Source organism: Arvicola amphibius, chromosome 6 (assembly GCF_903992535.2).
Source record: "Arvicola amphibius chromosome 6, mArvAmp1.2, whole genome shotgun sequence".
Lineage (NCBI taxonomy): Eukaryota > Metazoa > Chordata > Mammalia > Rodentia > Cricetidae > Arvicola > Arvicola amphibius.
The window spans coordinates 25,304,323-25,326,671 of NC_052052.2; the positions used below are offsets into that span (position 1 = coordinate 25,304,323).

A 22,349-nucleotide genomic window follows, 5' to 3' on the forward strand; every position below is an offset into this window, starting at 1 on the left:
GAGCCAGGGAGCTGCTGTCAATCAGCTGGCAACCAGGCCTGCAGGCAACGGGAGAAATCTTAAAGACAGCACAAGCACTATATGCTGCAGGCAGCTCCCAGATTTTCAGGTCCTTCCTCCGACTGTCTCTCCAGATCAGGAAGAGACAGTCTTCCACCAGCATTGTCACAAGATGTGAGCATAGGGCACGCATATGAGGGTTGTCACAGGGACAGGAAAGCTGAAGGCAACTGAGCACCTGACAGGATAGCAGATGCAGAAGCACCTAAACACAGTTCCACAACAGCCCAACCTGGTCCGCCTCCGCACTGGAGCTTTCTGCCTTTAAACCGGATCCCCCTTGCTGATTTCGGATAACGTGTGGCAAGGGCTGAGCACAGATTTCTCACATGGTAATGACCTCAAGTAGACACCCTCAAAGGGGAGAGATAGTTTTAAGGTTTTATTTTGTGCTGGGTGGTTGGGGCACACATCTTTAATCCCAGCTCTCAGGATGCAGACGCAGGTCTATCTCTGAGTTTGAGGCCAGTCTGGTCTACACGGTGAGTTCCAAGACAGCTAGGGCTGTTACTCAGAGAAACCCTGTCTTTAAAAACAAAAAAAAGGGAGGTGGTTCTTTTGTATATACGGGTGTTTTATGTCTGTGCTCCACAGTATGTCTGGAGTAGGAAGAAGTCAGAAGAGGCCTAACATAACATCAGTGCAGCCATGACAGGCTATAGGCTAGCAAAACAGGTACTAGGCCTCACCCTTACGATGACCGCCAACCAGGGACCAATCAGAATCGAGACAAGTATCAATGTTCCAGACCATTAAAGATAGCTTACATAACATATATAGTTTGCCAGTTTCCTTACGCCAACACCAATCCCTGTTTGACAAGACTCCTTTTGTCCCACTCCTGCCCAATCAGGAGTTCAAGCCCCATCTGAACCCAGAATTCCACTACTCTACCCCATCCTTTACATCCTGCCACAACTGAGCTCAGTATTCTGATCCAACCACTGCACTGCGTTGGAACAAATGGAGGGGCCAAGTTCAAGCTTGCAGTAAAGGCTCTTTGCTTCAGCATACAAACTTGGACTCCTGGTGGTCTCTGGGGGGACTCATGACACAGGCGTTACAACTGGAGTGGCAGAAGGCTCTCAGCAGTTGTGAGGGTGCTCTGAACAGAACAGGGTCCTCTGGAAAAGCACATCTCTGCAGTTCCTTATGTTTGATGTATATGTATTCAGGCCTGAGTGTTTTTTTTTTTTGGTTTTTCGAGACAGGGTTTCTCTGCAGCTTTAGAGCCTGTCCTGGAGCTAGCTCTTGTAGACCAGGCTGGTCTCGAACTCACAGAGATCCGCCTGCCTCTGCCTCCCGAGTGCTGAGTTTGATTCCCTTGAAGGAGAGAACCGACTTACATAAGTTGTCCTCTGACTTACACACACATATTCTCTAAATAATTGTAAAAGAAATTTCCCGAACCCACATGGGATCTCACAACTGTAACTTCAGATCTGACACCTTCATACCAATGGACAGTAAATATTTTTAATAATTTTAAAGGGCAGATGTTACAATCTCATTTTAAATGCTACTATAAATCTTGCCCCAAAACTACAGAGAAACCGTCTCATAAAACCCAAAAAATAAATCAGAAAAAAATCCAAATATTTGCCTTATTTAAAATAAATGGCTGAGCAGTAGTGGTCCATGCATTTCACCCCAGCACTCAGGAAGTCAAGAGTCAGGTCTATAGAGTAAGTGCCAGGATTCCAGGACAGGATCCAAAGCTACAGAGAAACCCTCCCTTGAAAAAACCTTTAAAAAAAAATACCAAAATGGTTGTGGGAGTGGGACCTAGGACCATAATTTCCCAGTTAAGGTGGTTGCTTGTCAGAGACAGGAAGTTCCAAAAGCAAACAGGCTAGCATAATCAGCAGACCAGTCATATTGGGAAGTTCTTGGTTTGATAGAACTAGCATCAAACATTTAAGTTTGAATATTCTCTTCCAGTGTGTATAATACAATAAAAACTTTATAATATCAGGGCTGGACTTTTATCCGCTCTAAAAGCAGTTGGGGGATGGGGTGTACTGGAGAGATGTCTCAGTAGTTATACTGTGGGGTTTTCTGGAAGTCCTGGTCAGTTCCCAGTAACCATATGGTAGCTCAAAACCATCTGTAATGAGATCTGGTGCCCTCTTCTGGCCAGCAGGCATACAGACAGAACACTGCTTACATATTTAAAAACTAAAGTAGTTGGGCGCCGGAAACACTGCTTGAAAAACCAAAAACAAGCTGAGTAAGCCGTAGGGAACAACAATAAAGTCTCCATGGCCTTTGCATCAGCTCCTCCTTTAGCTGTGCGGTAAAACAGCAAACTGAAACCACCTCCTTCGTCCCCCATGGTTTTGGCCGAAAAGAATCAGTAACACTGGACAGTTGCAGTGGTCATTTCCCAGGGGTTGAATCAAATTCGGACGATTTGTCATTTCTATGTGACAGGGTCTTGCCATGCGGCCTAGCTTTAGGAAGCTATTTTAAAAAGAGACATTAAGGTATTGTTAGTCAGAGAGCAAGTTGAAACTTAAGTGATTGATTACTGCTGCCTCCAAGCAACCAACTTTTATTCTTTTTAAAATAGAATTTCCCTGTAGCCTTGAAGCCTGTCCTGGAACTTGCTCCGTAGACCAAGATGGCCTTGAACTATCCTGTCCCTGAATAGGGGGACCTAGCACCACCTGGACCTATTTTTCTTTTCTAATGAGAGTAGGTGAGGTGAGGATCTGGAAGGAGTAAATGGAGGGGAACTTCTATTTAACAAAAAAAAACATCTTATTTCCAGTTTAAAAAAAACAAAACCCCCTTAAGTGAAATACATCACTTTTCCTTCTCATTTCCTCTTAGCCCTGTTACTCAGTTTGCTTCTGCCCAATCATCTTGTACTAGCCATTTTCATATGCATACTGTTAATACTCAATGTTGTAATGACTGATTTACTTTTAGGGTTTTTTTCTTTCGAGACAGGGTTTGTCTGTAGCTCTGGAGCCTGTCCTGGAACTAGCTCTTGTAGACCAGGCTGGTCTCGAACTCTACTTTTAGGTTTTTATTAGCTTTTCAGTTCAAGAATATTCACATCCATTTCTATTAGACTCATGTCTAGGGTAAGGGATACTTGGGAAATAAACCAATGCAATCCCACTTGCCAACATTTGTTGAACATGGCAATCCCAGGTGCTTTCTGAGCAGCCACACAATTGTATTTTACTAGCAGGGCATAAAGCTCCTCACCCCCCACTCCCAACAGACTTTCCCAGCACTGACAATTTTACAGATCTTCATATATCAATGCACACTACTACAGGAGAGGACCTGCTGTGAGGAATAACAAAACCACATCTAGACTCCTTGAAACTAGGAGTTACCTACCACTTCATATAGGTGTGCTAGGAACCACACCTAGGTCTTCTGCACAAAAGATCTTTCATCCATGCACCCTGACCTTTAGACTTGACCAACTTTCCTAAAAATTGCCAGAGCTTTGCTAGCCAGTTCTCTATTTTCAGTTGTTTAATACTTTTACACTACATGCTCTGAAACAAACACTAAAGACATGAAAGCTCATGTCACCCATCCTATAGGAATCTATTCAAGCAACTTTAAGGTATTAGTTTGTGTGCATGTACCACTGCAGTGCTTAAATCAAGGACAAGTTTTTGGAGTTCTGTCCTTGCATCATGTGGACGCCAAAGAATTCAAACTCAGGTCACCTTGGCTATTATCTCCCTGGCCTGACCCTCTTTTCTAAGTTGTTAATCTATTGAAATTCTGAGGGATATAGTCTAGCTGGTCCTTTTCTTTTCCCACATGTAAGAATCCTCTACATAATAAAAGACGTGACTTGCCTGTAATTCAGATCTACCTGCCTAGCTAAAATTTTGCTGGGTTTCAGGCTTTAACTTAGCCAACTAACTAGCCTGTTCTTCCAGCACCAGTTAAGATTTCATTGGGTCTTCTTATAACCCTTCTAAGCCCCAGTTTGATCATGTATGTGTAGGACACCAAATTTGAAAACTCATCTTTGCTACTTTCAGGCACAAAATCAGACAAATTCAAAGTACAGCCCTACTTGAACAAAAAAGACAATCAAGATTTTAAAATATCTTTATTAAATGTCAGTAAGTTCATTCCTCTTTCATCTTGACTCATTTTCTGATACAGCTCTCACTTGATCCTGTCGATTAAAAAATATGATTAATCCAAAAGAACAAAGTATCAAAATTTGTAACAATTTACTAAGGTCTAACATCAACCAATTTTTCCTAGCCCTGTTAAAATCAAGGAATTAGTGGAAGTTTTTTTTTTTTAAATATTTATTTATTTATTATGTATGCAATATTCTGTGTGTATGCCTGCACGCCAGAAGAGGGCATCAGACCCCATTAGAGATGGTTGTGAGCCACCATGTGGTTGCTGGGAATTGAACTCAGGACCTTTGGAAGAGCAGGCAATGCTCTTAACCTCTGAGCCATCTCTCCAGCCCATAGTGGAAGTTTTGTAGTAGCAAAGAGTTTAAACTGCAAGGTCAGGGGTGTAGTTCAAGGGTCTTCCTAACAGTTTCCATGAAGCTCTTAATTCTTTGTACCACACAAAGTTTGGTGATACCTTCCTATAATCCCAGTTCTCTGGATGCAGGAGGACCAAAAGTTCAAATAAAAGGTCATGTTTTACTTCACAGCAAGCTCCATGCCATCCCAGTACAAACAAGGATATCAAAATCTGACCAGTTTTACTTACCTACAGTCTTTCAGGCTAAACACACGAATTTCCTTCTTGGTTGGCCCATGTTGTGTGGTATCTTGAGAACAAACATCTTATTCCACCTATAAAACAAGTTGTAAGTTACATCCCATAAATTTTAGCCTATATATTTTGTAATTTGGGGGAGGGGGGCAAAGACTGAACACTTTCTCTTTTCCTTTCAAATTTATTACATGTATATATAGTGTTTGTAAGGATGTCTAAATGCCAGAAAAAGGCACCACATCTCAACACAGATGGTTGTGAGCCTCCATGTGTTTGTAGGGAACTGAACCTCAGAAAGAATCCAGTCATCTCCCCAGCCCCTGAACAATTGTTCATTATAAATACAATGTAACACACAATAAAGATGCACAACACAGATATATATGTCAAAGACCAAGGTGGCTCTGAACCCTGCAACCACTGTGTGTGAAAGCACAACTTTATTTCCTCTCTAAATTCAAGCTTGCTTTGTAACTGGTGACGTTTGTTTTAAGCATGCAGCATTTTGAGGTTTTCCGAAGAATTTTAAAAATTGTTCTTTTTTGTGGCTTTTGAGACAGAGTTGGTTTCTCTGGGAAGCTGTACTGGAACTAGCTCTGTAGACCAGGATGGCCTTGAACTCAGGAATGTAGGTGCCTCTTCCTCCAAGTGCCAGGATTAAAAGAGTAGGCCACTACTGCCCAACTTAAAATTGTTTTAATGTCCAGCACTCGGGAGGCAGAGGCACGCGGATCTCTGAGTTCGAGGCCAGCCTGGTCTACAGGAGCTAGTTCCAGGACAGGCCCTATAAACTACAGGGAAATCCTGTCTTGAAAAACAAAACAAAAAAAAATAAATTGTTTTAATGTATGAGTGTTTTGGGTAGTCCCATGGAAATCCTTCAAATCAAAGCCTGGTATGAGGCCGCACACAAGGCAAATGCTCCAAATTCCTATACATCTTGGTAAATTTTTTTTTTTTTTTTTTTTTTTTTGGGTTTTTCGAGACAGGGTTTCTCTGCAGCTTTAGAGCCTGTCCTGGAGCTAGCTCTTGTAGACCAGGCTGGTCTCGAACTCACAGAGATCCGCCTGCCTCTGCCTCCCGAGTGCTGGGATTAAAGGCGTGCGCCACCACCGCCCGGCTATCTTGGTAAATTTTTAAGAACCAAAGAATTTTCAGCATCAAGTCTCTAACTCAGGTCCTAAAACTCACATTTCTAAGGATACTTACTTCAAGTAAAAACTCCAAAATCAGCCAACATCAATCATTCTCACCTAAAGAATAATAAGAAAATGTTAATATGGAAGACAAGGGTATAAGATAAAGGCTTGAAAAATGCTAGTTAACTTCCAAATTTAAAAGAGCAAAATTCCAGAGATTAAAGACTGGAATAAGTTGTAGCACTTTAAAAAAAAAAGAAAAAAAAGGAAGAAATTTTATGGGGGGAATCTAAAATTATTCTTTCTGTAAGTACTAAGTAGATGACAGAATTAGGATGAAGACTATCTTCTTTAAAATGCAAAAGCCTCATTTCCATTTCCACCAGTCTAAGCACAATGAAGTTTGACTGCAACCCAAAATATACTATCCCTTATGTGAAGGTGTGTGACAACGTCTACCTTACTAAGTGAGCCATGAGCTCTACAGCACACCCTGCTTCCCCAGTCAATTTGCTATGGCTTTCATCCCTAGGAAGAATAACCTCCAGGAGTGTTCTGGCCCTTTTCCCACAGCACACAACACTGCAGTTCTTTACCCTGCAATCCTATGCATTTGCCTCAATATTTGTCCTCCAAGTCCTCACTGCGTTTTAAATTTAGGGCAAGGAAGCTATGCCTTACTGGAACAGCAAGGAAAGTTTTTCTGAGGGAGAAGTCAATGGCCTGGCACGGTACACAAGAAACAGAAAGCTCAGCCTTAAATTCAAGTTCCAGGGTTTTTTTCCTGCCTGTATCATTACAGCCACAGGTATATGGGATAGTTCTCTGTTGCACATGGACCCTCCATAAGGGATACTATATCGTTTTGCATTCTTTCCCCATTTTCCAATTATCCCTATTCTATGTCCAGGCCCTTTTCATCTTCAATTTTTTTTCTCCAGCACTGGTGTTCTAAACACTATTTTTATGGTTGGTTATCAATAGCTATTGAGATTTCCACATTTGCGTCTAAAAAATTGCCAATCATTATCTAGCAGCAATGACAGATGATAAAGGAGCAGTTAAATCCTCTGGATTCTCTCCCTAGTAGGGAGCCATTTGAAAACTGCACTAGCTAGACAGCACTAAACATTATCAGCTAAAGCCAAAACCAAGAAAGGCCCAAAACAAACACCCCAGAGCTCTAAAACCTATCCAAAATCATTAACACAAAGGCAGCAGTAAATGCAGGACTGTGGATCATGTCACTGCAGCTGACAATGATTAACAATAGGAGACATGCACCCCCATTAAGGTTAAAGTCCAAACTAATCACACGCATCTCTTCCTTAGGGAGAGTGAGAGTATGCATTGTTGGTAGGCTGCGAGCAGCCTTTTATCAAGAGCACCCATTGTATCTCTTTCATCTTTCACAAAGCACCAGGATCTGCTCCAAGGGCCTAACAGTACGATAATACATTCTGGCATCACACCTCTGAACCTAGGCTTTCATTTTTAAAAAAAGTATTTATTTTGGTTGCAACAAGGTTATGAAATACAATGCAAGCACCTCAGTATATAGTATTACTGAAACCCATTTAATTCCCAGTTTTTTTTTTTTTGAATGGTTTAAAACCCCAATATACTGTAAGATTCACAATTTACACCTACATACAAATTAAACTAGCCGGAATCTACTTAAGTTAATGGTTTCTCATTCTGAAGTACAAAAGCCTAATCTTAAAAAGCAGACCAATTGGGGGGGAAAAAAAACACCCACCCCAAATTCCCTAAGTCCATATCAAGTATATTCTCTACAAGTTGTTACTGTTCAGAATAAGCCTGAGCTCTTGTTAACATTGAAAATCGCTAACTGAGCCACGGTAGCAAGCCTGTGCTACCGATTTAACAGACTATGACACTGCAATACCCCCATCAGGGTTCCAGGCAGGAGAGTGATACTCAAGTCACACTGTAGGTTTGTATCCTATACTAAGTCACCATTGTTTTCATCTATCAGTAATCACAAGTTGTTTGCTTGGAGTAAATACAAATCTGCCCCACCATCTGACTTGCCTGACCAAGAGCAAGCCATTTTTCTTAATACAGTGAAAGAAAATTCTCACAGTCCTGACGTTTTCAGCGGCACGTATGCAAAAGGAACCAAATTTCCAGTTATAGAGCAGGAAGCATTATGAGTGGAAGCTGTTTTCTCATGCACGCTACCTACTAAACACCAAGGTTTAAACTGATTGAGGTCTGGAACAACAGTGGATAGAAAGCTCAAGTCCTAAGCAACAATGGAAAATGCTTTGAAGACTTATGTATTCCTGGGATTATTATTAAACATTTTGGATTGTAATCACATCCCTAAAACTAGGGCACGAAGTTCAAAGAGCTACTCTGAACAATGCACTCATTCTACAGAATTCGACGAAGTCTCATGGTGGGGAGCGATTCCCAATGTTTTCAACTGTAGGAAGCCAGAGTTTCACACTACCTTCCCCCAAGTTTAGAGTATAAACATACTTAGACAAGCCACATAACTTGAACTGCTCATAAGATTCCCATCTAAGCCCAAGTTAGTAAAAGTGTTCCCATGAAGCCCATATCTGGAAAAATTTGATCACATTAAAAAGAAACAAAAATTAAAACCCAGAAAAAAAACCCACCCCCCGACCCTGTGTCATTTATTTAGTCTTATTCAACTTGCAAAACAAATTACAAGGATTGCATCATGGAATTAGACATTGCTGACCAATGGGAGACCAAGTTTTGCCACTAAATTGTCACATACTACAAGTCTTCTCCAAGGTGCTATGAGCACCCCAGGTCAAGTATGGTTTGTTTCCCTCCCCCACCACCAGATGTGTTCCATTTTATCTTCAGTTACAATGTAACTAAAGAAATCCACAAAACTTCAAGACACACCAGATTCAAGTTTGCATTTTTTTCTGAGATCTCAAACAACACTGAATTCTTCCTAACAAATTACAGATCTAAACCCACACCGATTTTGGATTAACCTAGCTTATCATACAAGTATCAGGTGCTGCACTGTAATTTCACTGTCAGAAGTGTGATGTCAGAATGCCCACTGAATAAAAGCACATAGCAAGTCACCAAGTTAGATTATATTGCTTGTTACCTACCTGTATGCAGTCGGCAATGAGAATCTTGGAGCAAGCAGGAATACTACATCCGGGTCCTAATGTCCATTGCCATTTGCGGTACTACGTTCCTCACAGTTACGCACTGCAGAAATGCTGGCTAAACGCAGTTATGTAGCAGGCCACTACTTTAATAGTGCACAATTGCAGTCCAAGAACACCACAAAACATTCCGCCACAACTTTGTGGCTTGCCCAAGCCAAATACCTAAAATTTTTATCTGCCATGCTATGCCACTTGTAAGAACTTCACAGGTTTATCACTACAGTTTTCCCAGATTATCTGTTTGTATTAGTGGTACAACACACATAAAGAGTGGTGGGTTTTAATGTACTTAGGAACTTACTGTCCTAGGGACAAGAGAATATGCTCTCACCACATAATGTATGTCAATGGGTCCAGCTTATAGCATGCCTATCAAATTTATTATTGTCTTAGAGAATAAAACTTTTTGGGTGGGGGAGGAGTTGAGACAGGGCTTCTCTGCAGTCTTAGTTTTGCTGGAACTAGCTCTTGTAGACCAGGTTGGCCTCAAACTCACATAGATCCACCTGCCTCTGCCTCCCGAATACTCGGATTAAAGGCGTGCGCCACCACCTCTCTGCTGAGAATGAAACTTTTTTAAAAGGAGAAAAATTTTCGATTGTATCCTACAAACATAATTTTGAGGAAGTTAAGGAGGAAATAGGGGCAGGTGATTTTTTCCAAGAGAAAATGTCTAAAATACATCCTATTATCTCCCCCTCCCACCCTAAGTTTTTGGTTCAACTGCTCAAGTTGATTTAAATTCACTCTTAGGCTAAAACCATCACATGTAAGACTTGTTGTAAGTCTCAGTAGTTTACAACCCTTGGTACACTGATCAAAGTCAATGTTGGTTGACACCATGCAACCTTATCTGCTAAACACTGTTTAGCAACTCTACATCCCACAATAAAGGCTATCAAAAGCCACAACCTCAGGAAATTATCCTTTACGCATCCTTCACCACTCTTCAAAGGTATACTACTACCAAAAGCTTATTTTAGGGGTCTGTGCCAGCATCCCTTATAAAGAAAGGCATGTAATCTGAAAAATAAACTGAAACATTAATTTTATAGGCAGATTTACCCATTTCCCCTCCAGCCCCCACCCACATACATTCGAATTCACCCTCAATGGGTGTCCCATGAACACCCCTCGATTTTCTCATTATTATGGTCCCTACTATACAATTCAACTAAATGACCTCCTTTCAAATCCAGACCTTTGTTTCCGTACAGAAAACCTTTATGTACCATCAATTGTTAACTTCACTTGGGCCAAAAACTTTCCGAGTGCTAAAATTATGATGGAACTACCTATTTCCAAGTGTACTGGTAAAGAAAAATGAATGTATTTCTTAAGGAGATTTTCTCTCCTAATACACCACATACCTGTCAATCATAAAACCATTTGGTGGCATCCTTCTTATAATCCACTAGTGTTAACTTTTAAGAATTACAGTATTTTCCTATTCATAAAGTACTCAATTGTTTTCACAATAGGTCTCCTTTTGTACTCAACCACAATACTCAACCTCAGCAAGTGATTTAGAATTTCTTTTGCCAATTAGCACCAAGGATAGAGGTGAAAAGGATGAAGACATTTCATAGTGAAAGTTCTATAATGTATAGAGTTGAATGGAAATGTAACTAAGAACAGAGCCAAGCCATTCAATTACTTTACGTACTATTAGATTTTCCTCATAACATATTTACACGGGGAAGAAAATCAAGCTCCCATTATACTCAAAGACAACAGAGTAAACAATCTACTTTATTATTATCAAGTCAGAAAGTCTCTTGTTCTAATGAGAAATTCAATGAAGTTGACAACTAACATCATAGAAACACCCCCAAGCTTACAGTGGGAGGAAAGAGTATTTATACTATGTAGCCTGAGCAACTCTCTCCAGATTTAGTACTACGTTAAAAAGAATGATATAAAAACAGGTCAGGTCAACTCCATAGTTAGAATGGTTATTGGCAGTCCTACTTTTTAACAGTCAACTAGCTCTTAAAAGAGAACCAGTAATTTTTTTCAGACTACAGATTTTGCTCAATAGAAGTAGCATAGGAGGTGTATGTTAAAGAGTAAATAAGGCTAAACCTACCTTATAGTTAACTAACTCTTAACTCTTCAGACTAAATCCCAATCTTTTAAATCACTTGAAGTAATACATGAAAGGCTTCATGTTTAACAATCTTTAATTCAAATGCAAAAGTTCAATACAAGCCAATTGTAGGGCTTGGGATTTATTCGTTTAAAACAAAACAGTAGGGGAAATGCAACAAGATGATCTTTCCATTTTCAAAAGCTTCCAAGGAAAGGATCATAGATAGGGCCATAAGGGATCGTTTAACCAAACTCCCTTTCTCTCACTACCAGTAGTTTATACCCATTCCATAATCTTAATACATGTTCCTGAATTAAGATTTACAGTTCAACTTTTCTAAAATAACCATTTAAAAATGTTTAGCACCAGCTTGCTTCCTATAATGCCAAAGAAATCCTAACTACTTTAATATGCATTTCTTTTTAAAACAAGGAAAGGGGGAGAACACCATTTGCAGAAAGCAATACTTAGCCTCCAGATACATTTCCCAGAAATGGCATATGCCACTCAAAGGCCTAGACACGCTCATGCTTTTCAAGTGGAATACCTAGCCTATAAATGTGCATAGAAGCATGAATGGCAAAGTTGAAGATCAAAATTATAACTATTTTTCTATTTATTCGAAGCACAGTAAAAAAAAATGGTACACTTTGGAAATTCAGTGGCACAAGGTACACTGCCATTAACTTGAGAAACATTATACAGTTTTTAAAAAAAAGTAAATAAAAAGAATTTTTTTCTCCTGTTGCAAACACTGCGTTACATAATTTTACCTGCCCAAACAGACCATTTACAAATATCAGGTCAATAAACTGCTAACATCCATAAAAAGGTAGCTTTCTTACTAAAATGCAAGAATTTAAAAGTGGTATCTAAACAAGAAAAGACAAAAACAAACTGGAATGAAAGCCTAGAGATCTAAAATCGGGGTTTCTTGTTTGGCCCTTCATAGTCTTCTCTCCCTCTACCGTACCCTGCTGGAGTTCCGGGACCCATTCCTCTAGGACCCTGTCCACCCACAGGACCCGCACCTCCCTGCCCAAAGCGCTCAGTACGCTATTGGAACAGTAAATTAACAGTTCATTAAATGTAGTTGATGTCCATGTGTGTTAAGTAAATATTTTAGAAGGTTCCGTAGTCAACGTTCGTCGATACAATCACCAATGAGTCGATCCACAGGTACCGGGAACATAGAAAGGAAAAAAGGGTAATTTGAAAATTAGTTTACGATAATACATGCCTTGTGGTATGTTCCCACTTGAGCCATTCTCATACACCTGTTTCAAAGAATAGATCTTCCCTGTAGTGCTAAAAAATTTAAGAATTAGTGCAGATGTGAAAACCCATTCCAAAATGAGTTCTAAGAAATTCACATCAGATTAATCCGCTGAAAACTTGTCCAGGTATGAACAGAAAATGATCTCCAAGCCTAACAAGCCCAATCAGACAAAAAAAAGGCAACTCACTCAGCGAAGTGACAAGAACCTACTCACCAGTTAGTGGCATGTGCTGCATAAGAAACCTTGTGCTTTTCAAGATCTTAAGACACATCTGCAAAGCTGCAGAAATCTTAAAAGGTTGAAATGAAGCTTAATAAAATGCTACCAGACTACAAAAGAAAAAGCACAAAAATAGCACCTAATGGATTTTTTTACTTAACCGGAACAGTACCTTCATCAAAAACTCATGTTGCCAGTCTCCCAGCACATCACACTTCAGAACCATCACTAGAAACCAGACCCTGACATGCACAGTATGTTTCTTTCTGCATTGTTACAAACACAATATACAGCCCACCAATTCAAAAGTCCAACTTTTTCCTAGTTTTGGAGTGCACTGTCACTTTGCTATGATTCCATGTTTTAGGTTATCTCCCAAACCTATCACCAAGCTAGGGTGACTGCAATAAAGCAGAGTGACTTCACTACTCCATGTAGTTTTAGGGACTTTCACTTTAAACAAGTAAAGTAAAACCCACATATCCTAACAAGAGAACCCTACATGCATTCCATTACAATTCTACTCAAAATAACCCAGTTACTGGTCATTACTGAAAATAAAAAATAAAAATAAAGAATACACCAGGGCTTTAATTGTTCCTACCAACTTAAAACACTACAGAACTGCTTGAACAGACTACTTTCGATCTGATACTTTTGAAAAATAATCTTCAAAACTATATGGCTTCTATAAGAGCTAAAAAGCTATAAAATTGAGGCTTCAGAGTTATACTGCAAAAGCTAAGTAAAAACTCCTAAGTTGTTAAAAATATAAACCTCCTTCTAGACAGAACTTAAAGAATACAAGTTAAACTAGTCAACAAATTTGATATATACACCTTGTGCCTTCTAGAAAGGCCAAAATGTTAATTATATTTGATGAGACCTAACAGCACTATATCCAACCATTTATAAAGCTAACTTAAAATGTTCAAGAAAACTTAGTCAGGTTTTAAATGAGGTCTCACACTAAAACCTACTTAGAAAATATGTCCTGAGCTATGAAATGAAGCTCCTTTGTGACAAAAGTCTACTGGTGAATTATTTAGATTCAATTTAGTTGCAAAATTTTATTCCCACCAAAATCCAGTTCCCTAAGTAGCACTCTACTGTATAGCCACTCACACCAGAATTCACTTTGCTGTTGTAAAGCACCTGACAGGCTAACTCAATAGAGAAATAAAGATTGCATCAAGGGGTTCAGAACGAATGCACACAATCAGTATGCCTGAATTACTGCTGACTTTTGCTACCCTGTAGCAAAGTAGAAACATCAGTTTCTTTTAGATGTTACCTACAGAGAGACCCAACAGATGGGATACGACGAGTCAAAACACTAGACAAGTTCTTTTTCATGGGCTAGAAATAGAAACCACACCAATTACAGGCCAAAGTCCTACCTGTGACTCTAACATGCTTAAGGCTATACAAAAGCCTTGAGTTTGACTGATTCCTACTTATGGCAAATACCAGCTAGAAGAATGGCACTGTGCCATTTTTCTCACTTGGACAAAGAAAAACCATATCTAGAATCTAAAATTTGGATATGCCATGCACTGGAGGCTCAATAGTGCACAGACAATAAAATGGAAAACACCTATCTACTTATTGCCAAAGATAACTCCACATACAACAGCATTGACTCCTTGTTGGCAACCAGATCTGTTTCGGTTACCACACACATAGTTCTACATTGCCAAAGTAGTCCTCAGTATTGTATATAGTTACACGGTGGGGGAACTAAAAGTCCAGTCAGCTACTTAAAAAGAGAGAAAAGGGAGAGGAAAAATACTTAAGTCATGAAATTAAGAATTTCCTTTGTACTATATCCCACAGGATACATTACCATGTCGCTTCCCATCATGGAACCACTCATGGTTGCTGGTGGAACTCCAGGATTAGCTTCATAGCCTATGCCACCACCACCACCTAAAGGTGGAAATTTCTGGCCTCCTGAACCATAGGGATCTAGGAAACAAAAACAGTGATTATAACAACAGAATACTGTTGCTCAGGGTTATGCCCTTAATTTGGTTCTCTCACTTACCTCCCATGTTCATTGTTCCACCACCACCCATTCTCATGTCTCTCTCTCTCTGCGGGAGGGAAAAAAATAACTCTTACTTATATGTGAAACCTACATCACAAGAAATTTATGTGGGCTTGGGAGTCACAAACTCCAACACTTGGAAGACAGAGTCAGGTAGATCACTGTTTGACACCAACTTAAAATACATAGAGAATTTCAGGCCAGCCACAGCTACACAGCAAGACCTTGCCTCAAAAAAAGCATGTTTTTCTATTTGATTGTAGTATACAAGTGTCCTGAAAACTGGTTAGACTATCAAAACAAAGGAGAGGGGCTGGAGAGATGGCTCAGTGGTTAAGAGCACTGGCTGCTCTTCCAGATGTCCTGAGTTCAATTCCCAGCCCCCACATGGTGTCTCACAACCATCTGTACTGAGATATGGCGCCCTCCTCTGGCATGCGGGCATACATGGAGGCAGAATGTTGTATACATAATAAATAAATCTTTAAAAAAAAAAAAAACCTCCAGTGAGTTAAATAGAGGTGGTGCATGCTTTTAATCCCAGCACTGGGGAGTCAAGGCAGGTGGACCTCTGTAAATTAGAAGTCAGAGCTGTCACACAAAGAAAGAAATAACAAAAAATCCAAACAAACAAAATTCCATGAAATGTGATCCAATACCACACAATACAAGACAGCTGCACCAAGAGATACATTTACAATGAGTAGATTTTTTTTATGCTCATCAGTACCTACAGGCTAGGCTCCACAGACAGCTCCAATTAGGCTACAACACAAGACTTACTGGGTCCATGTAGCCCATCCTGCTGTAACTTTCTTCTCGTTGGCGTCTCATTTGTTCTTCCATCTCTCTCTGGCGTATCATCATCTCTTCCTCTCTTCTACGCCGTTCCTCCTCTTGCCTACAAATGTTTTTCAGGTGCATAAAGTTTCATCTCTACCTTTACAATTTATACTTAAGAGGCTAGCAAGGTGTAGTAGTGACTGTTGCCTTTAAACAGAGTGCTCGAAAGCAAAGGCAGAGGGAATGGGATGTCGAGCTAGTGCCGCGATGCAATGACTTCTTTCAAAAAGAGTGGTAATTTTACAAAGTGTAGGTTAAATATAAGTTTCAAAGTCTATATAACATAACTACCTACAGAAAGCAGCATCCTGAAAGAATAAGCTTTCCTAATGCAAGCGTGCACTTAGTACATTTTGTCTACAAGGTAGAAGTGAAGGCTGAATTTAACACTATACCTCAACTGCATTTCTTTACGTTTCTGCATTTCTTGACTGTGAAGTTCTTCCATGCGCCTCAATTCTTCCTGGCGTCTCATCAAATCTAAGCATTGGGAATTAATATTTTTAGATTCATGTTAGTGAGGCTCTGGCCATTTCAAAATGTCAATTGATCCTTGCTAGTAAAATTCTGAAGCTTTTTTACCTTGGCGCAAAAGATTTGCTTGATGCTCATGGTAGGCATCTTCCATTTCACTTTCCAATTTATCTTTCGCATCTTTCATGTTTTTCTCAACTTGTTCCCTTTGCTGTTTTTCCATTTCATCTAAGGACTTCCATCGTTGAGAATATTCATACTCAAATGTGCCATGTTGAGCAAAACGAGGAGGTGTTTCTCTCTCCCTGACAAAGCAAAGTTTATATAAAGCCAATGAGAATGTAATATTACCTGGCTTCCTTTAAAAAAAAAAAAATCAAAACCTTAAACTAGACCTTTATTTAATCCCAGCACTTGGGGAGACAAAAAAAGCAGATCTGAGTTCCAAAACAGCCAGAACTACAGAGAAACTCTGACTTGAAAAACCTTAAGTACCTGTAAGCATATATAGGCCCAGTAGTAAAGCACTTGTATAAGCATTTAACATAATGTACAATGCCCTGGACTTGATCCCCAGTACCAAGGACAGACAAAGAAACACAACACAGGATCCTTTCCTATATTATTGTAAAGATCCCCTACTTGCAACTCGGCTCCACTATGTTAAGAAACACACAACTTAAATTAGAATGCTATGGTTAAAGGGGCTGGAAAGATGGCTCAGCAGTAAAAAAGCACAGCTCTTGCTCCAAGGGACCCATGTTTGCTTCCTAGCATCCACAAGGCTATATGACACCCTCTTCTTGCCTCCTTGGAAACCAGGCACACAAGGTGCACAGACATACATGCAGGCAAAACATCCACACACATTAATTAAAAACTAAATGGGCGGTAGTGGCGCACACCTTTAATCCCTGCACCCGGGAGGCAGAGGCAGGCAGATCTCTGGGAGTTTGAGGCCAGTCTAGTATACAAGAGCTAGTTCCAAGACAGGCTCCAAAGCTAGAGAAACCTTGTCTCAAAAAACAAAAACAAAAAACAACTAAATGTACTTTGTAAGCAGTGCTTAAAAAAGGGTTTCTGTCAACACTGAGCCCTCTGCTTAGTTTTATACCACCTTCTTTATAATCTCCAACTTTTTTTGAGACCAAGTCTCATTGGCCCTGGCTGGCCTGGAACTTGCCTCCTAAAACAGATATAAATGTAACCATGAATTATTTATCTAAATTGTATCGAATCAAGGAGTAAGTTATGATATAACATAAAGGCATGATGGTGTATAAGTTCTAGGCCAGTCTGGTCTACGGGAGGTCATAAGTCTAAATTTAAAAAAATTAAAAGACACAGTAGGAAAGAAACACCACCTTCCCCATTTTCTGTCACACAGGCTTATTTTCCCACCAACACCAAGCAGATCTCATGCATTTTAAGCATATGTCTGGATCATATGTGAATGTACTTAAAAATAACCCAACAACTTTAAATTCTGCCTGTCTTGGCACAGCCTTTTAATCCCAGCATTCTAGAATGCAGAGACAGGTGGATTTCTGGGTTTGAGGCCAGCCTGGTCTTTTTACAGTCAAGGCTACAGAGAAACCTGTTTCCAAAAACCCAGAGCTATTCCACCCTAAATCCCCCCCCAAATCTGTCTAAGCCAGACATATGTATTAAGCATACTCAAGCAACACTGTAAAAAATAGTCCTAAAAGTTGGCTTAATGGCTCACACCTATAATCCCAGCACTTGGGAGACAGAAATCAGGATTTGATTTGGTCAAGGTTTTGGTCAGTCTGGCCTACATAAAAGATTTCTACTCCAACTAGAGATACACAGCAAAAAAAAAAAAAAAAAAAAAATTTCTAAGCAGAATTATAAAAGTACTAACTTCTCTTTTGAGTACCAAAAAGTCTTACTTTTGATACATTGGATTCTTCTGGGCCAGTTTTTCAGGAAGACCATCTTCATCATCTAACTGTTCAAGAGGTTCCACAATGACTGGGCGAGGAGTCCTAGTAACAAAAATGATTCCTCACCTTAACTTCCTTCCAACCTTATTTTACCTATCCCCCAAAACGATACAAAAGACAACTTACGTTGTCAGTAGGAAAACGCCTTCACTGCATCTTTCAAATGCTTTTCTTGCTGCTGGCTTTGAAGCAAATTCAACAATCCCTTTCCCTGTAGATCTTCCACGATCATCCACAATTACAACAGCCCTTTCAATAGGACCAAACTGGCTAAAGGCTTCTTCCAACAGTTCATTAGAAACATAGGGTGAAAGATTCCGAACAGAAAGGGCAGCAGCATGTGTGGCAAAGCGAACCCGAAGCTGTCTACCTCTCATGGGAGTATCATCAAGTTCAGCTTTGGCGATTTCAGCCAAGGCTCTAGATTCCTGTAAATATCAGAAACATTGTAAACCGTTCCAAACCTAGCAATGTCCAATGAATGTGTAATACTCTTCCTATTTCTAAAACTCAACTGAAGCATCGTCTTCTGGCAGCCCCTCCCAGCATCCCGAGGGCCAAAGTTCTGTCTTTGCTTCTTTTTCCCAATACACACTATACTGATCTGTATCAACGATGAAAAACTTAAAGGCCAATTAATTCTTTCCATTTAATACCAAGCCTTCAAGCGTTTACAGAAGTAAAAGTGAATTAGCACTTTTTTCTAGTACGTTATGTAAACGACAACCAAAAACACTCACAAGTTTAATGAACCCGAACCCTTTGCCTTTGTTGATAAAAACTTCTCCGGGTTCTCCGTATTTAGCAAACAGTCTTTTGAACTCATCCTCTGTGATATCAGCAGGTAGGTTCCCCACAAATAAACGACAGCGTTGTGTGTAAGTTTTTTCTCCGGGCCTCCGCAAGAGAGATAAATTGGCTTTAAATCCCTAATGAAGAAAACTGTAATTAAGACACCAAAGCAGAAAACACAAACAAACCCAATTCTGGTTGTCCCAAATAGGCCATATCACTCATTAGTAACGATTCCTTTTTTCCATACAAGCACTGCGAGGTTGTAGCTTATTTGGGGACCCAACAGGACCTCCAGCTCTACCATCAGAAAGAAGCCGTGATCATACAAACTGCTTTAAAGACACCCGCCTTCACCAGCAAATGCCAATCAACAAGAAATGCTGACGTCAACAAATAAATCTAAGAATAAAACGAAGACGGGAACTGCGCTCAACTGCCCAGTCCTCTCCAACATCACTGAAATTACACTAGAACGTTCCCAAAGGACAGCCTGCTTCCAGCATCCCACCGCGAAGCGAACAGCTACCCACCCGATGAGCATTCCCGGTGGAAGCCAATCCCCACGCAAACTACTTTCCCCGCCGGGCTTCAGCCCCGCCTTCGCGAGCATGCGCAGGCGCGCTTCCGGCAGGGAACAAAATGGAGGTCGGGGCTGCCGCGGGCGGGGGGGAGGGTGGCGGGGGGGGGGGGGGAAAAACGCCGAGGGTAGGAAGGCGCCGCCATCTTAGGGGAACGGACCGCTCGCTCGTGGAATTACTCACCTCTGAGTCGGATATCTTTTCTTCTGGGCGGGCTGCCGGCGCGCCGGGAGGGGGCCCCTGGTGGTGCTGCTGGTGGTAGGGCGGGTGGTGCTGGCGGCCACCGCGGGGCTCCCCGCCACCCCGGTGAGGTGGCTTCGGGTGGCCACCGGGAGCGCCCATGCCCGGGCCACCTCCGGGCTTAGGCCCACCAGGCATCTTGCCGCCTTTCGGGCCGCCTGGGCCCGGGCCTGGGCCTTGCTTAGGCCCGGGCCCGGCGCCGGGGGCGGGCGGAGGCGGAGGGCCGCCGGTCTGTGGCGGGGTGGTCGCCACTCCGCTGGTCGGCGTCGATGGCGGAGGCGGTCCGGGGGCAGTGGATGTGACGGCGGGCGGCGGAGTCGGAGCGGGACCCGGGCCCGGCGTGGCGCCGGAGGCCGGGGGATTGGCGGGCGGGGCCGAGCCGGCGGGAGGCGGCGCAGGGCTCACTCCGGGCGCAGCGCCGGGGCCTGGAGGGACGACGGGCTTGGACGAGTCCTGCGGCGGAGGCGGGGGTTGCTGATGGGGCGGCTGGTGCGGCGGCGGCTGCTGGTGCGGCGGGGGTTGCTGCGGCGGGGGCTGCTGCGGCGGAGGCTGCTGCTGCTGCTGGTGCGGAGGCGGAGGCGGGATCGGTGGCTTCGGGCCGCCAGGCCCCGGGCCCATGGGGCCGCGGTTCTGGTTGAGGCCCATGCCGGGCGGCGGTGAGCGGAAGTCATGGAGGCCGCCGCGGCCACCGCCTCCTCCGCGCCGGTGAAAGCCGCCACCGCCACCGCCGCGACTCCGGAACCGATCCCGAGACATAGCTGCAGTCAAGGGGCGGTTGAGGCAGAAGCGGAGAAGTCGCTCGGGGAACGTGGATGCCACCTTGCTTCTCACAAAATGGCGGACGACACAAGCTGCGCGCCGCCTTTGTCCTCTTCTTAAATAGGCCAGTTCAGTTTGGCCCGCCTTCCCTAGATTGACAGTTCGCTCAGCCAATAGCAAGTACAGTGCTTGATGATGGCCCGTTAATCCTCCCTATTGGCTCCCTCGAGAGAGGCGGGAGGAAGAGAGGGGCTAAGGTTTCTATTTGACCTATGAAGGGATAAGGAGTTGTGAATACGCCTCTGTGATTTGTTGGAAGAAATTTGAATGGGCATGCCTCGCAACTTCCCCGTGAAATCAAATGTCCCGGCTCTTTTATTCTTCTTTGAGCAGTCCGCTATTCTTGTCCAGAAGAAGTTGTTCACTAGTTCAAAGTTATAAATTGAACACCTGCTATCTAACTCTTCTTTGTGCCGGGCCAATGAAGTTAGAGAAAAATCTCACAGAGTTTAACCACAAAGATTTTATTTAATTCAAACCCCATCGGAGTCGGTTGGCTCCAAAGCTACAGAGAAACCCTGTCTCGAAAAACCAAAAAAAAAAAAAAAAAAAAACCCATCGGAGGCTATCAAGTTTGGCATGTGAGCCCATCACTTGGGAGATGGAATCAGAATGATCAGGAGTTTGTTTATCTCTACATTATCACCTACATTCAGTTTGAAGCCAGCTTGTGCCACATGAAACGTCAAAAAAAAAAAAAAGAAAAGAAAAATGGGAACACGTTTGTTATAGTACTATATAAAATTTGCCATTAGGCTTAAGCAAATGCATTCTATGTCAAAGATGAAAACTGGGTTAGAGAGCTTAGGACACAGTCTTTGTGGTTACAGCTTTCTTGACATGCAGAAGGCTCAGTTTAATGCCTACATAGGGGTGAAAGAGATAGGTATTACTACATGTGTGTATACAGTAATAATTTTAAAACACAAATCATGAGAGAGTAGCATAAGTTTTTCTGTTGGTTTTGTTTTTTCGAGACAGAATTCCTGTATGTAGCCTTGGCTGTCCTGGCTCAGTAGACCAGGCTGGCTGGCCTCAAAGTCAGAAATCTGCCTCCCTCTTTCTCCCAAGTGCTGGGACTAAAGGCATGAAACCACCAGATTGATTGAGATTTTTTTCTTTTTATTCTCTCCACTTAACATTTCATGAACAGATAAATGACTTTGAAAATTAGTTGGGTGAGAGCCGGGGTGGTGGCACATGACTTTATTCTTTCTTTTTTTTTTTTTTTTTTGGTTTTTCGAGACAGGGTTTCTCTGCAGCTTTTTTAGAGCCTGTCCTGGAGCTAGCTCTTGTAGACCAGGCTGGCCTCGAACTCACAGAGATCCGCCTGCCTCTGCCTCCCAAGTGCTGGGATTAAAGGCGTGCGCCACCACCGCCCGGCTGGCACATGACTTTAATCCCGTTATTAAGAGGCAGAGGAAAGTATATTTATGTGAGTTAAGACACCAGCCTGGTCTATGTAGAGAGTTTCAGAACATTGAGGGCTACATAGAGAAACACTGTCTCAAAAAAATAAAATAGCCATTAGTTGGCTGGGATGACACTCTGTAATTCCAAAATTTAGGTGGTTAAAGCTAGAGGCTCATAGCCAGCATCATTTACACATCATGTTCCAAGACAGCCAGGGCTACTTAGTGAGACCCGCTTTCAAAAAGCCAAAGTTACATGCTGGGCAGTGGTGGCACACGCCTTTAATCCCAGCACTCTGTGAGTTCGAGGCCAGCCTGAGGTCTACAAGAGCTAGTTCTAGGACAACCAGGACTGTTAACAGAGAAATCCTGTCTTGAAAAACAGAAAAAAAGCCACAATATTATATATTATGTTAGGTATGCTATAATTGCAAGACTCAAGAGGCAAAAGTA

General features: G+C 41.9%; 1 protein-coding gene across 2 annotated transcripts; it reads right to left on the reverse strand.

Moving 5' to 3' along the window:
- Nucleotides 1-4,136: 4,136 nt before the first annotated feature.
- On the reverse strand, nucleotides 4,137-20,502 carry Sfpq (splicing factor proline and glutamine rich). 2 transcript variants are annotated; one of them, XR_006020832.1, is made up of 12 exons: nucleotides 19,609-20,502; nucleotides 18,793-18,981; nucleotides 18,179-18,480; nucleotides 17,999-18,094; nucleotides 16,194-16,390; nucleotides 16,007-16,091; nucleotides 15,552-15,669; nucleotides 14,766-14,814; nucleotides 14,565-14,686; nucleotides 6,004-6,047; nucleotides 4,786-4,871; nucleotides 4,137-4,222 (listed from the first exon to the last, which is right to left on the reverse strand). XR_006020832.1 is itself a non-coding variant. In XM_038332978.2 (10 exons), the coding sequence occupies exons 1-10, from the start codon at nucleotides 20,419-20,421 to the stop codon at nucleotides 12,138-12,140; spliced, it is 2,109 nt and encodes a 702-aa protein (XP_038188906.1). In that variant the 5' UTR covers nucleotides 20,422-20,502; the 3' UTR covers nucleotides 11,293-12,137. The 2 variants fall into 2 exon arrangements, 1 of the variants encoding a protein (XP_038188906.1); XM_038332978.2 differs by lacking the exons at nucleotides 4,137-4,222; nucleotides 4,786-4,871; nucleotides 6,004-6,047 and adding an exon at nucleotides 11,293-12,275.
- Nucleotides 20,503-22,349: the final 1,847 nt, after the last annotated feature.